Raw genomic sequence first — 16,022 nt, 5'->3', positions numbered from 1 at the left:
AGGTCATGTGGCCAGCATGACTAAGCCGCTTCTGGCAAACCAGAGCAGCGCACAGAAATGCCATTTACCTTCCCACCAGAGCAATACCTATTTATCTACTTGCACTTTGATGTGCTTTCGAACTGCTAGGTTGGCAGGAGCAGGGACCGAGCAATGGGAGCTCACTCCGTCGCAGGGATTTGAACCACCGACCTTCTGATCGGCAAGTCCTAGGCTCAGTGGTTTAACCCACAGCGCCACCCGCATCCCATTCTTAAAGATAAATCAGAGGAAATGGCTATTCAGGTTTGCTGTTTGCTCCAATTCTGCTTTAAAGAGTGGTTTTTTACAGGAAAATCTCCAGAGCAAAAAAAAAGGGGGGGGGGTGTTTGTGTGCTTGGACAAGGAGCTTTAAAGCACAGAGGAAAGGTATGTGTGGATGAGCACTAAGGAGAGATCTGTAAATATTCCACACAAGTACCATACTTGTGTAATGAAGCAAGTTAAGTCCTCCTGAACATTGAGCTGGCATCTGCTTTCCCCCCTCTCTCCTTCCAGGTGCTCAACCTGTTCTTAGCTTTGCTGCTCAGCTCCTTCAGCGCCGACAGCCTGGCAGCATCTGACGACGATGGCGAGATGAACAACTTGCAGATCGCCATTGGCAGGATCACCCGGGGGATCGACTTTGTGAAAAAACATGCCCTCCTCCTGCTTCACCGGCAGCTGAAGGAGAAGAAGGCGGAGCCCCCTGCCGAAGACCAGGAAGACAGCAAGAAGGAGAACTTTGTCCTCAACCATTTGGACACAGGCCAGGACTTCAAACCCGACTACATGGATGGGATAGCCATGGACGGGGTAGCCATGGACGGGGTAGCCAGGAAAGAGCCACGCATCGATGAACTGGACCATATGAACTTCATCAACAATCCTCACCTGACCATTCATGTCCCGATAGCCTCGGAGGAGTCTGACCTGTATGACGAAACCGACACAGGAGAAGAGACTGCCGAAGACACCAAGGTGAGTCCTAGATCCCAGAGAGGACGGAAGCAGACCCAAAGGTACTCAGTGGCGTGCGGTCAGCGGACTAGGGGGACTAGACTGGTCCCCTGAATGCTCCCAGTAAATTAAAGTACTAAAGTCTGCTGCCTCTATTCCAAAACGCAGGGAGCTTCTGCCTGGCTTAGGGAGGGAGGCTTGATGCCCTGATGGGATCCAAGAGCTCTTCCACCATCTTATAATGATAGTAATCAGTGTTTAGGGGTAGTCTCATTTTGACTCAAGAGAATCACCATTTTATAGTTCAAATCGGGGGAAATAAATACAGTAAATGGACAAAAGTACCAAGATTCACAAAATGTTTAGGGGTATGCATACCTTGCATACCCCCAGAAAAAAGCACTAATTATTATTATTATTATTATTATTATTATTATTATTATTATTATTATTTTATACCCCACCCATATGGCTGGGTTTCCCAAAGCCCACCTGGAGAGGAAACTCAAATGTACAGTGGTGCCCCGCAAGACGAATGCCTCGCAAGACGGAAAACCCGCTAGACGAAAGGGTTTTCCGTTTTGGAGCTGCTTCGCAAGACGAATTTCCCTATGGGCTTGCTTCACAAGATGAAAACGTCTTGCGAGTGTTCCGATTTTTTTCTGCTTCCCCCCTTTTTCTAAGCCGCTAAACCGCTAATAGCCTTTTAGCCGCTAAGACGCTAAGCCTTTAATAGCCGCTAAACCGCTAATCCGCTAATAGGGTTGCTTCGCAAGACGAAAAAACCGCTAGATGAAGAGACTCGCGGAACGGATTATTTTCGTCTTGCGAGGCACCACTGTACCATTTCAATTGGCAAGAGAAAGCTTATTTCTCTTGCAGGCCATTCTGAAAACAGAAGGTGTGCCTGAGCCTCAAAGGAAACTCGAGAGTAAAGGATATCTGCTGCAGTAATGTTTAAGCCGCAATCCTGTGCTCCCTTACTTGAGAGTTTTCCTCAGTAGGACTTGCTTCTGAGTAAACACGCATGGGCTTGCGCCGTCAGTGTATGTAGTCAAGGGTGGTTTGCTCTGTGTGTTTCCTCTATATAGCCTTTTTGGATACTTTGGAGAGGTGCCCACATTATATGTGGGCATTTTGAATGGGCTCCACTGTGTAACGCAGTAAAGCCTCTCCTACCTATAAGAGTCTACCCATTCTTAGGGTGGATAAGTGGAAAGAGGAGAGAGAGCCTGCCCCTTTAATACTAGCGAAGAAGAGGGAATTTTAGTAGTTAATAAGTAATAATAACTTATTATTTATACTCCGCCCATCTGGCTGGGTTTCCCCAGCCACTCTGGGCAACTCCCAACAGAATATTAAAAACACTGTAAAACATCAGACCTTTAAAACTTCCCTAAACAGGGCAGGGCTGCCTTCAGATGTCTTCTAAAAGTCAGATAGTTGTTTATTTCCTTGACATCTGCTGGGTGGGCATTCCACAGGGCAGGCGCCGCTACTGAGAAGGCGATACAGTGGTGCCTCGCAAGATGAAATTAATTTGTTCCGCGAGTTTTTTCGTCTTGCGAATTTTTCGTCTTGCGAAGCACGGTGTCGGGAAAGTTTTGGAAAAGCTTCAAAAATCACCAAAGTCTTCAAAAACCTCAAAAAAGGCTACCACACTCCTCGAAGTCAAGTCGCAACTGTATTAACGGTGTTAAGAAAAAGGAAACAAACTTGCAAGACGTTTTCGTCTTGCGAAGCAAGACCATAGGGAAATTCGTCTTGCGAAGCAGCTCAAAAACCGCAAAACCCTTTCGTCTAGCGAGTTTTCCATCTTGCGAGGCATTCGTCTTGTGGGGCACCACTCTACCTGGTTCCCTGTAACCTCACTTCTCGCCGTGAGGGAACCACCAGAAGGCCCTTGGCGCTGGACCTCAGTGTCTGGGCTGAACGATGGGGGTGGAGATGCTCTTTCAGGTATACTGATATAGCTCATACAAGCAACACCTGCTGGAATGCCTACTTCAACACTACTTTTAAAGGTCCAGGAGCCCTTGCCTTTCCCCCCAGCTGGCAACCCTGTCCATAAAGGTAAAGGGACCCCTGACCATTAGGTCCTGAAAGATCTTCATTGGCTCCCACTACGTTTCAGAGCACAATTCAAAGTGTTGCTCCTGACCTTTAAAGCCCTAAGGGGCCTCGGCCCAGTATACCTGAAGGAGTGTCTCCACCCCCATCGTTCAGCCCGGACACTGAGGTCCAGCTCCGAGGGCCTTCTGGTGGTTCCCTCCCTGCAAGAAGTGAGGTTGCAGGCAACCAGGCAGAGGGACTTCTCGGTAGTGACGCCTGCCCTGTGGAACGCCCTCCCAGCAGATGTCAAGGCAATAAACAATTATTTTACTTGAAGGTGGCCCTGTTTAGGAAAGTTTTTAATGTCTGATACTGTATTGTTATATGGTCTCAGCAGCCACTCCCAGTCACCAGTCTTGCTGCCGCATTCTGGATTAATTGCAGTTTCCTAGTCACCTTCAAAGGTAGCCCCACGTAGAGCACATTGAAGTAGTCCAAGCAGGAGATAACCAGAGCATGCACCACTCTGGCAAGACAGTCTGCAGAAACCCCAAAGAGAGATTCAGCTTAGCCGAACTTCAGTGGGATTTTCGCAAGGCGCAGTTGCAGAAGGGCGAGGAAAGTGCTTGGACCCGGAGGAAATAATCAGCTACGCAATGCCATCAAAATATGGGTCAAGGGAAAGTGTGGAGGCGCCCTAACCGGTCACCAGTTCAGCCTTTAAAGCACCAAGTGGATCTATAGTCCCTGGATGGACGCTTGTTAACATGCCTCACCATTTGCAGTCCCCCCAAAAATTCCAAGTAGTCCTTCTGCTGAGGCCTTCAGGGCAACGGAGGGTGGGGGGTGGGGAAGAGCCTAGACATATATTCAAAAGCTGGCAGGTCCTACGCTGGTAACTGTGTGACATCAGACTGTGACCAACTTTCATATATACCATATTTTTCGCGCCATAATACGCACCTGACCATAAGATGCACCTAATTTTTAGAGGAGGAAAACAAGAAAAAAAATATTCTGAACGAAACAGTGGAGGTATGATTTTTGTGGTTCATGCTGTGGCCACAGACATGTGATCTGATGGTGAATTTGGGGTGACCCAATGCAAAAATCCTGAGGATCCGTGGGCTTTTACCTCCCCCCTCCCAGGCAGCCTCTGCTAGCATCCCTTTTCTCTCTTCCGATCCCACCAATCAGCTGTTTCCTTTCAACACTCCCTTCCCTCTTGTTTGCCTTAGCCGGAGCAGTTTTTTGCTCCTCCTTTTCTTCTAATTTCTCTTCTTATTGCTTTAGTCTTCCTGTTTCCCCCCCTTTGCTGTCTTTACCTCCCCCCTCCCAGGTAGCCTCCTTTATCTCTAGCGTCCCTTATCTCTCTCCCCGATTGGAAAACGATCAGCGGCTTTGTTTCAACACCCACTTCCATCTTTCAAAAACCCCCCACATGATCTGCTTTTTGCCCCTGGGCAATTCGGCTCCAGGGACCACGCATGCCCTCATAAGATGCACAGAGATTTCCCCTTACTTTTTAGGAAGAAAAAAGTGTGTCTTATGGAGAGAAAAATACAGTAATTCCTGGGGCTCTCCTAGTTACTTTTAGAGGCAAGGTGCGATGGCTCAGGCTTCAAAGCCTAGCAGCTTTTCCATGGGGGGTGGGTGGGACCCATCTCCCAAGGCTCGTCGTCACATGTCCACAGATGACTCCCACTGGGGTATTAACGCCAGATCCAATTGTAGGGGAGTCAGCAAGTTTCCTTAACCCTTAGGCTCCTCTGCCTTCCCCTCCCCCAGTCATTTATAATCACGCTTGAAAAATTAGTCTCCTTGCATGCATCTTCACCCTCGCCTCCCTGCCAAGTCCTCCTCTATTTGTTGACGTATCATGTTCCTTAGCAGTGACTTGGGACTCTGGGGGCGGAGGCGCTGTCAGGGTCTCTCGTCCAGCCCCTCCTCTCCCCAGGGCCAGAGCAAATTAAGCCCCCAGCCAGCAGCCGGTTTTGCAAACAGATGCTTATAGTTTGCGGTTCATTCTCTCTCTTTTTTTAAAAAAAATATATTATTTATTTGCTTTTTCAAATCGGCATTTTACGCTCACATATCCAACATACGTCGTAAAATCGAGATGCCAAAGAATCTCCTGGACATCCCCCTCCTCCCATTTGTGGGTCCTATTTTTAGCCGTTTCCTCCTGCATCTTTTATAATAACCCAAATCTTTTACATCTCTCTCTCTCTTTTTTTTTTTGCTTTTATTAAATCCAACTCATTATACATTTTATCCATTTTACAACAAATCATATCCATTTTCGACTTCCTTCAACGTCGCTGACATTCTTTCATAGTTATTCTTTTAGTACACATTCCATTCTTCCATATTGCCATTTACACCTCCTTTCCCTCTATATTTCTATTAAACAATATTCATTAGTTCTTTACAAAGCCTCTTTAAACCCCACCAGCGTTGTATTTACACCATAGTTATTTTCCAGATAACACACAAATTTCTCCCAGTCCTTTATAAATTTTTGGTCTTTTGTATATCTAATCTTCCCTGTTAATTTGTCCAATTCTGCATATTCTATTAATTTTGCTCTCCATTCTTCTACCCTTGGAATTTCCTCCTGCTTCCACCTCTGAGCCAATACTATTCTGGCAGCTGTTACAGCATACTGGAAAAATTTACAGTCTTTTCTTCTGATGTCCTTCCCTACAATACCTAATAAAAAAGCCTCTGGTCTTTTCACAAAGGTATACCTCAATATCTTTTTCATCTCGTTATAGATCTCTTCCCAGAAGCTTTTAACTTTCTTACACTCCCACCATTGGTGGAAGAATGTACCTTCTTTAAGTTTACATTTCCAGCATTTGTTATCTACTTTGTACATCTTTGCCAATCTTACAGGTGACAGGTACCATCTGTAAAGCATTTTCATCATGTTTTCCTTCAATGTCATGCAAGCTGTAAATTTTATATTCTCTTTCCACAACCTTTCCCAATCCTCCAATTGAATATTGTATCCCAAGTCCTTTGCCCATTGCACCATCACTGACTTCACCTCCTCATCCTTCGTGTACCACTCTAACATTATTTTATACATTTTTGATAGATTTTTAAATTCGCTATTTATTATCTCTTTTTGAAAGATTGATTCTTTTTCTACATACCCCCTTTCCTTCAACTCTTTTTTAAACATTTCGTTTATTTGGAAGTAGTGTAACCAGTCATATGTTAATGCTTTAACTTGGTCATATGGTTTCATTTTCCACTTCCCTCCTTCGTTGATGACCATTTCTCCGTATGTTCCCCACTTTCCTCTCACTTTTACATCTCCATTACAGTGGTACCTCAGGTTAAGTACTTAATTCGTTCCAGAGGTCCGTTCTTAACCTGAAACTGTTCTTAACCTGAATCACCACTTTAGCTAATGGGGCCTCCTGCTGCTGCCGCGCCGCCAGAGCACGATTTCTGTTCTCATCCTGAAGCAAAGTTCTTAACCCGAGGTAATATTTCTGGGTTAGCAGAATCTGTAACCTGAAGCGTATGTAACCCAAGGTACCACTGTATAGCCAAAATTCACCATTAAACTACAAGTGCTATTCCAATCCTACTAACGGTTTTAACTGTTTACAATGATTTTTTTAAAGATAAATTATAAATTTCCCCCATTCCTTATTAACATTCTGGTCTTCCTGGTTTCTGATTCTGCCTGTCATTTTAGCCATTTCGGCATAGTCCTTCAACTTGATCTGCCATTCTTCTCTGGTCGGGACTTTATCTTCCTTCCATCTCTGAGCCGAGAACATCTGTGCAGCTGTGGTTGCAGATATAAATGCTGTATTTTCCCGTCTATAAGACGCCCCCATGTATAAGACACACCCTATTTGGGGGGACTCAGATTTAAGAAAATGGGGGGGGGAGATGTAATTGTGTATAAGACGCCCCCTAATTTTTGACATTATTTTTTAGGGGGGAAACCTAGTCTTATACACGAAAAATACGGTAATCTATGGACTTCAGCACCTAGAATTCCTAAAAGAAAGACTTCGGGGCTTTTTAAAGAAAAAGTTATTTTAAACCTTTCCCCCCAATTCATTATATATCATTTCCCAAAATTCTTTTACTACCTTACACGTCCACCACATATGTTAAAAGGTGCCTTCAGTTTGTGGTTCGCTCTCGGCCTCAGCCACTGCCCTAACACCCCCCCCCCGCCTCTTTCTGTAGTGCTTGGGCAGTTAGTGGGGCCCACACATTCTTCCCTGGATGCTCTGCCCTCTAACCGCAGCCACTTGGTGGCTGGTTATCCTTGCTCCATGGTTGGAAGATGGCGCTTTGCACATGCACAGAGACACTTCTAACCACTTTGTGGTTTCTGGGGCTGAGCACGACAGTGTGGAGCTGTGGGAATGTTCAGGGTGGCAGGAGAGGATATATACAAAGTGTTGGTGCTGACCTTTAAAGCCCTAAATGGCCTCGGTCCAGTATCTCTGAAGGAGCGTCTCCACCCCCATCGTTTTACCCGGACACTGAGGTCCAGCTCTGAGGGCCTTCTGGCAGTTCCCTCACTGTGAGAAGCCAAGTTAACAGGGAACCAGGCAGAGGGCCTTCTCGATAGTGGCACCCACCCTGTGGAACGCCCTCCCACCAGATGTCAAAGAGAACAACAACTATCAGACTTTTAAACAACATCTGAAGGCAGCTCTGTTTGGGGAAGCTTTTAATGTTTGATGCATTACTGTATTTTAATATTTTGTTGGAAGCCGCCCAGAGTGGCTGGGGAAGCCAGGCCAGATGGCCGGGGTAGAAATAAATTATTATTATTATTATTATTATTATTATTATTATTATTATTATTATCCTTCCTAACCTGCGCTAACAAGTTCCTTTACTTAGCAGAGTGCATTCCGCTTTCTGCAGCAGAAAACTACTTGCAAACTTGTGCAAGTTTCTTAAGACAATACGCAATTCGATCCGGCTTGTCCAGATTAAAATGTGTTCTAATATTTTCCTGGTTTGACCGCTTGAATACCTCCTAAAAGAGTAAAGACACCACATAAGCAATAAAAAGAAAGTTCACTCATGATCAGAGCACAGTGTGATCCCTGAAGGCAGGCTTTAGGGTTAAAGTTACAAACTTATACTAACAGGTTTATCCCATAAGAGAGATGACCTGGGGGACTGCTTGGCTGGCAGCCAGCAGTTCATTCCAGGAAGTTTGCAGGACGAAAAGAAGATGGGAAAGAGGGAGAGTGGCAGCATGCCTTGTCCTTTTACCAGGTCTGGAAAGGTCACGCCCACCCACCAGTCACATGCAAGGAAGGATGCTCCAGGCCAGGAGGAACAGGAAGTTTAGACTGGCTGGACCAAACATTCCCTTGCATGTCCACTCTAGGAAAACAAGGAATGCTGTACTTGGCTGCTCTCAGTGGATTACATCCCACAGGGGCAAATCCCACCCATCTCTAGCCTGCAGGGTCTTGCTTCTGCCTCTGAGTTGCCTGATAAAGATTCAGAAGGTGGGGATGGAGTGAAAAGATCCTTCCAGTGGTCAGGGAGGTGGAGCTTCAGTGATTTGCATAGCTCCTTGTCTCATTCCACCACCCACCCCGGCCGCCGCCACCACCACCAATAGGTAGAAAGATAAGATAATCTGCGTCATGGCAATCTCCTTTTGCAGCCCATTTTCTGAAACTCCCAGGGGCAACTAGTTGACTGCTATCAGAAACACAGTGGCAAGCTAGATGGATCTTTGGTCTGATCCCATAAGGCACTTCTTATTGTGTTCATCCTTGCTACAGATTGCTATTAGATCTGCTCAGATCAGGTGTGTGAGAGAGAGTGTGTGTGTGCACATCCCCCCGATAATAATTTTTATTAGTTTTCAGTTACAATCCAATAATAGCCTCATTATAACAATACCAATTTATAACGCAATTTGTAATACCAATCTTTCAAATACCGAAATATCCCGTCTATAAGACGCCACCATGTATAAGATGCAAAAAGTTGTTGTTGAGCTTTTTTTGGGAGGATTGCCCAGAGTTGTCAAGCTTTTTTGGGGGGAGGGGGATTACTGGGGATTGTTGAACTAACTTTTTTTGGGGGGGGGGAATCACTCGCCCTAACGCGTCACAAAATCCGCTTCCCATCTGTCCCCTCGCCGGCAGAAACTGCCAATCACCAGCCCAATTGCCGCAGCAGCAACCAACTAAAAGAAAGGCTTCAGGCTTTGTTTTTTTTAGAAAAGGTTGTTTTAAACATTTTTTTCAACTCATTATATATCATTTCCCAGAATTCTTTTACTACCTTACATTTCTACCACATATGATAAAAAGTGCCTTCTTTTTCCTTACATTTCCAGTATACATTTGATCCCATCCTGTACATTTTTGCTAATTTACTAGGTGTTAAATACCGTCGGCACAACATTTTCATGTACCGTAATTTTCTTTCAACGTGTAACATGCTGTGGACTTTAAATCCCAATTCCATAACAGTAGTCCCATTGTAATCAATGGACATGACTAACTTAGGTCTATTAATTTCTATGCAGTGTGTCTCAGCAGAAGGGGACTACGTTGAGTTATTCAGAGTTGAGGACAAAAAAACAACAACAATCATCGCTCAGCACATGCTCAGAGCACAGTGCTTCCAACCTGTCAGTCCTCCCTTGCAGTTGTATAAAGGCAGGGGTCAGCAACCTTTTTCAGCCATGGGCTGGTCCACTGTCCCTCAGACCATGTGGGGAGCCGGACTATATTTTTTTTTGGGGGGGGGGGAATGAACAAATTCCTATGCCCCACAAATAACCCAGAGATGCATTTTAAATAAAAGGACACATTCTACTCATGTAAAAACACCAGGCAGGCCCAACAAATAACCCAGAGATGCATTTTAAATAAAAGGACACATTCTACTCATGTAAAAACACACTGATTCTCGGACCGTCCGCTGGCTGGATTTAGAAGGCGATTGGGCCAGATCCAGCCCCTGGGCCTTAGTTTGCCTACCCATGGGTTAGATCAGGGTTCCTCAACCTCCAGATGTTTTGAGACTACAATTCCCATCATCCCTGGCCACTGGTCCTGCTAGCTAGGGATCATGGGAGTTGTAGGCCAAAAACATCTGGAGGGCTGAGGTTGAGGAAGCCTGGGTTAGATTCAACAAATAGTTTCTCACTAGGGGTAGAGGGAACCTTCCTGCCTCCAGCTCCTGTCAGTTTCACCATTTCTGAACTGGCATAAACTTTGACCTAAAGGCTCTTCCACGTAAGCCGAGCTATAGATGTTTCAGAGAACCTAACTCGACCGTACTAATTATATCTCAGGTTATTTGTCATACGTCCAACTGCGAGAGAGCCGGCTGAAAAGGGGATAGCAAAGGCTTTGAAGCTTCGTAGGAAAAATTATTTGGGAGAGGTTGGGAAATCCCCTCCTCCTTCATTGCTTGAAAGAGGTGGTGTGTGCTTGTGAACGCATACTCCTTGCAGGGGGGTCTCATTTCAGAAGATACAGGTTGTTATAGGAATTTTAAGGTCTTATATAAAATAAATGTCCATAACTGTACAAGGCAAACACATACAAAAATAGATAAACCACATGTCTGGAAACAGTACAGGAAAACAGTCCTAAAGCCATTTTGACTCTTTCAGTCACCTCAAATATTTCTCTGCAAGGAGGAAGGAAATGGAAAAGCCTTCCCATTGTCTCTTTGTTCACAAATCCTGTCTTAAGGGTGTGTCTGTGCATGAATAGGGTGAGCCTGTGACCTGGATTCTGGAATTAAGTAGTTATCATCACAAAAGAGTGGCCAAATGGCCCAGGTAATGCAATCAATGATCCATTATCAGGAATCCTGGCAGACAGGAGGAAAAAAACCAACACACTCAGATTTCTGCTGTAGACCGCCCCTTCTCTGGTGTATTTATGATGTATGCGGGTGGTGGTCTTGGGCTCCAGGGTGGGCAATTTAAAATGTCTGTATAAGGGCTTGCACGCCATTGTTCTGGGTTCCGCCGCTTTGCAATTCCCAATTGCAATTCAATGTATCCCTATCATGTTTTATGATTTTCCTGATATTGTAAGTGAGCCGGAACTGGTCTGTGACCATAATAATAAATTCATTCATTCACCCCTTACCTTCCTCCTTGCAGATAAATATTTGAGGTCAATTTGGAAGGGTCAAAATGGCTTCAGGATTGTTCTCCTGTACTATTTCAGACACATGGTTTATATACTTATGTATGTGTTTACTTAGGGACGCAGGTGGCGCTGTGGGTTAAACCACAGAGCCTAGGGCTTGCCGATCAGAAGTTTGGCGGTTCAAATCCCCCAACGGGGTGAGCTCCTGTTGCTCGGTCCCTGCTCCTGCTCACCTAGCAGTTCGAAAGCACGTCAAAGTGCAAGTAGATAAATAGGTACCGCTCCGGCAGGAAGGTAAACGGCGTTTCCCTGCGCTGCTCTGGTTCGCCAGAAGCGGTTTAGTCATGCTGGCCACATGACCCGGAAGCTGTACGCCGGCTCCATGGCCAATAAAGCGATATGAGCACCGCAACCCCAGAGTCGGTCACGACTGGACCTAATGGTCAGGGGTCCCTTTACCTTTATAACAACAACAACAACAACAACAACAACAACAACAACAACAATAATTCCCCATCCACTCTGGTTGGCTTCCAAAAAAACTATTAAAATACTGTGATACATCAAACATTAAAAGCCTTCCTAAACAGGGCCGCCTTCAGATGTCTTCTAAAAGTCTGGTAGTTGTTGTTCTCTTTGACATCTGGTGGGAGGGCGTTCCACAGGGAGGGCGCCACTACCGAGAAGGCCCTCTGCCTGGTTCCCTGTAACTTGGCTTTATGTGTTTACTTTGTACATTTATGAACATTTATTCTATATTTGGGACCTTAGAATTCTTATAACACAAGGGAGGCGTTCATGGTGAATTCTGGCACCTCTTTTTCTAGAAAAATAGCACTGGTCGTCCCTTTTAATCGGAGCAATGTTGGAGGGTATGCAGTTGTGGGCTGCTGCTTGCAGCTGGGGAGGATGTACTTAATGCCCTGATATCTGGTCATTTGTTCATTGTAATAGATGTAGGCCCATGATTGAACATCGCTTGGTGGCACTCATACACCCTGCATAAAATCTAAGGTCCTTCTAGACTGTCACTCTCTTCCTTTGCTCTTCTCAGAAGCCTCTGTCAGATGGGACTGAGTCGTCCATATGCAGCACTGTTGATTATAAGCCCCCAGACCCTGAGGAGGAGGTAGCTGTGGCTGAAGAGGATGCCGAGAATGATGAGCCAGAGGAATGCTTCACTGAAGGTAGGGTAGCCAGACAGCAACACGGGTCTTCTGGGAAGGACTTGAATATAGCCATGCTCTGCTCCGGTACATGTGAAGAAGAGAGCACATATTGCTTTGCCTTGAGAGAGCCAGTGTGGTGTAGTGGTTAAGAGGTTAAGAGTGGTTAAGAGCAGTGGACTCATAATCTGGTGAACCAGGTTCGCTTCCCTGCTCCTCCACATGCAGCTGCTGGGTGACCTTCTCTGAAGTCTCTCAGCCCCACTCACCTCACAGAGTGTTTGTTGTGGGGATGGAAGGGAAAGGAGATTGTTAGCCGCTTTGAGACTCCTTTGGGTAGTGATAAAGCGGGATATCAAATCCAAACTCCTCCTCCTCTTCTTCTTCTTCTTCTGTTTAGGGAAGGTTTTAATGTTTGATGCATTACTATCTTTTAATATTTTGTTGGAAGCCGCCAAGAGTGGCTGGGGATGCCCAGCCAGATGGGCGGGGTATAAATAATAAATTATTATTATTATTATTATTATTATTATTATTATTATTATTATTATTATTATTAACTGACAGGGCCCAGGCCCAGAACCTGCTTTCATTGTTAAAACAGCCTTAGAGTACATGACAAAGTAACAGAAAAAAGAATGTCCTCGCGCATGTGCAGGGGTTTTTTTAGTCTGCAAACCAGACATCATTAATTAGTTGGGGTGGTTTTTGTTTGCATTTCCTTTTCATTGAGACGACTGAATGTTATATAAATAGTTACATAGCATACGTTAAGCAGCAGACAGAGAGATAAACAGGATAGCGTTTGGCAGAAACCGAACCGCAGCAAAATGGAAACAGCGCTGTCTGTGAAAGGTAAAGGTCAGAATGGAAACTGCAGCTTTCTTCTGTTCCTAGCTGTGGGCTTACTATTGGCATGTCTCTACCTGCAGCCTGTGTCCGGAGATGCCCTTGCCTGTACGTTGACGTCAAGACAGAGAAGGGGGAGAAGTGGTGGAACCTCCGGAAGACGTGTTTCAAGATTGTGGAGCACAACTGGTTTGAGACGTTCATCATCCTCATGATCCTCCTTAGCAGCGGAGCCCTGGTAAGTAAGGGCCACCTACCCCTTGGGGAGGAAGGGCAGTGGTTTGAAATTGTTCTGAAAAGAGAGGGCAAAGTATTAGACATGGTTGTTCAGGAATCCCGTCCCACATATCTTCCTGGACGAGTGAAGAAAAGAGACCTCACTTTAGTTCCAACAGGGTTGTCAAGGCCTGTAACACGGAAGAAGGAACAAGCTTGCTTTCTCCTCCTCTGGAGGGTAGGACTCGAAGCAACAGCTTCAAGTTACAAGAAAGGAGTTTCTGACTGTCAGGTGTGCGTGCAGGAGCCAGGCCCTGTGACCAATAGGACTTGGCAGGACTGGGGCCTTCCTCAGTTTGTTCTGAAGAGGCAAGGCCGATTGGTAACTCACAGCACCTAGTGGCAAGAGCTGGGAAGGGATATAAGGTCAGCATTTCCCTTCGGCTCGATGCCACAGCAACACGCTTCCTGCCTTGGGCTTCTTGCTTCCTGATTCTTGAACCTCGGCTTCTTGACTCCCTTCTTCTTGATCCTCGGACCCTTGACTTCGTGACTCCTTGCTTCCTGACCCTCGGCTTCTTGACTCCTGGCTCTCTGACCCTCGGACTCTTGGTTTCCTGACTCCTGGACCCCCATTCCTGCTCCCACCCCACCATCTTGCCCCTGGTCCTGACATCCCCTGCCGGGACTTTGATCACCCGTGAACCGGACTGTGACACCGACGAAACATGCGGAAAAGCTTTCTGACAGTAAGAGCTGTTCCGTAGTGGAACGGTCTCCCTCCGGAGGTTGTGGACTCTCCTTCCTTGGAGGTTGGACGGCCATCTGTCATGGATGCTTTAGCTGAGATTCCTGGACTAGATGACTCTCTGGGTGCCTTCCAACTCTATGATTCTAGGGTTCTTCTCAAATAAGTTGCTAGTGGGTGTGATCTCTGACCTCATGGCTTCCAGGTGGGTGTCTCCTCGTGCTACCCAAGCATTGCTTTTCCACTATAAAATGGCAAATGGAATTGCACTTGACTTTTCACACCTGGGAGAGGGTTGTACTTTGTTTTGTTTGTTATAAACATCCCACTGTGTTCTGTCCACACTGGGAGGCATGGCATAATCAGAGAGAGAGAGAGAGAGAGAGCAATGAATCACACTGGTTTCATGGTTGGTATTCTGTCCTGAAGTACACCCAACACGGCTAGCTGGCCCTGATGATTACTTGAGGTTCCCGACCCCTATGGTTGTAATTCGTGGGCAATCATATAATTCTATCCTGATTCTTATTTTTAGCTGTATCTTAATGTACCGTATTTTTTGCTCTATAAGACTCACTTTTTCCCTCCTAAAAAGTAAGGGGAAATGTGTGTGTGTCTTATGGAACAAATGCAGGCTGCGCAGCTATCCCAGAAGCCAGAACAGCAAGAGGGATTGCTGCTTTCACTGCGCAGCGATCCCTCTTGCTGTTCTGGCTTCTGAGATTCAGAATATTTTTTTCCTTGTTTTCCTCCTCCAAAAACTCGGTGCGTCTTGTGGTCTGGTGCATCTTATAGAGCGAAAAATACGGTATTTGATGTTTGATGTTAGCTGTCCTGAGCCCAGTCTTGGCCGGGGAGGGTGGTGTATAAATAAAAAATTATTTACTTACTTACCCACGTGGGTGGGTTGCAGAGAAGGTTTCCCCAGATGACTCTGAGCCTCTTCCTCTTTCAGGCTTTCGAAGACATCTACATAGAGCGTCGTCGGACCATCCGCATCATCTTGGAATATGCTGACAAGGTCTTCTCGTATGTTTTCGTTATTGAGATGCTTCTCAAGTGGGTAGCCTATGGGTTCAAGGTCTACTTCACCAATGCCTGGTGCTGGCTGGATTTCCTCATTGTTGATGTAAGTTGTGGCTTGAGGGGGAGGGAGTTGTTTGAGACAGGAGTCCGTTTTTAGTATCGTTGCTGGCTACCCCAATCTCTGCCAAGAGGCGAAAATTCCAGGGGTCTTAACCGGGGTTTGTGGGGGGGAAATGAGCCACAGTGGAGGCTGTAGTGCAGGCACAGGCAAACTCGGCCCTCCAGATGTCTCGAGACTACAGTTCCCATCATCCCTGACCACTGGTCCTGTTAGCTGGGGATGATAGGAGTTGTAGTCCGAAAACATCTGAAGGGCCGAGTTTGCCTATGCCTGCTGTAGTGTCTTTATGAAATATGGCTTATTTACCCATATTGACTCCCGAGTCTGGATGGAGAAAGGGTTCTGAGCATCACATCTCACAAGGGACTTGCTGCCCACAGAAGCACAGCACTGAATTCGAAAGAAGCCAAGACAGCATCCCTGTGTCTCCTCTACACAGCTTGTCCGTCCCTCAGCCTGCAAGGCCTCAGGCCCCCCACCCTTCTTCTCCCCCAAAACCCTTGCTAAAACCGCAACCCGAGCATTGGGTAAAAAGGACGTTTTTTCCTGTGGTGACATCACACGGCCTGTAGTCCTGGCAGCCTCCCCCTCCCAACCCTGCTGTTGTCTTTTGCTGACAAACACACAGTTGCAAACCCATCACAAGTATTAACCGTAGAAGCTGGCTGACAAAATTTGATTCTGACAGCAGATGTTATACGTATCCGTCTCAAAGACTGGTCCCAGAA

At 46.0% G+C, this 16,022-nt stretch overlaps 1 protein-coding gene across 5 annotated transcripts in view; it reads left to right on the top strand.

The window, feature by feature from the left end:
• The window catches only part of SCN4A (sodium voltage-gated channel alpha subunit 4), a 107,271-nt gene that overhangs the window by 71,746 nt on the left and 19,503 nt on the right, over positions 1 to 16,022 (top strand). For all 5 annotated transcript variants that reach the window (XM_083470421.1, XM_083470422.1, XM_083470423.1 and 2 more), the window contains 4 exons: positions 538 to 999; positions 12,223 to 12,355; positions 13,267 to 13,421; positions 15,103 to 15,276. In XM_083470421.1, coding sequence (XP_083326547.1) covers positions 538 to 999; positions 12,223 to 12,355; positions 13,267 to 13,421; positions 15,103 to 15,276 — 924 coding nt within the window. The remainder of the gene's footprint in view (positions 1 to 537; positions 1,000 to 12,222; positions 12,356 to 13,266; positions 13,422 to 15,102; positions 15,277 to 16,022) is intronic.

The sequence above is a fragment of the Podarcis liolepis genome (genome assembly GCF_965112155.1).
Source record: "Podarcis liolepis genome assembly, chromosome: 13".
Taxonomy (NCBI): Eukaryota; Metazoa; Chordata; class Lepidosauria; order Squamata; family Lacertidae; genus Podarcis; species Podarcis liolepis.
Note: the sequence above shows the minus strand (reverse complement) of the source record. Positions and strands in the feature narration are given on the sequence as shown.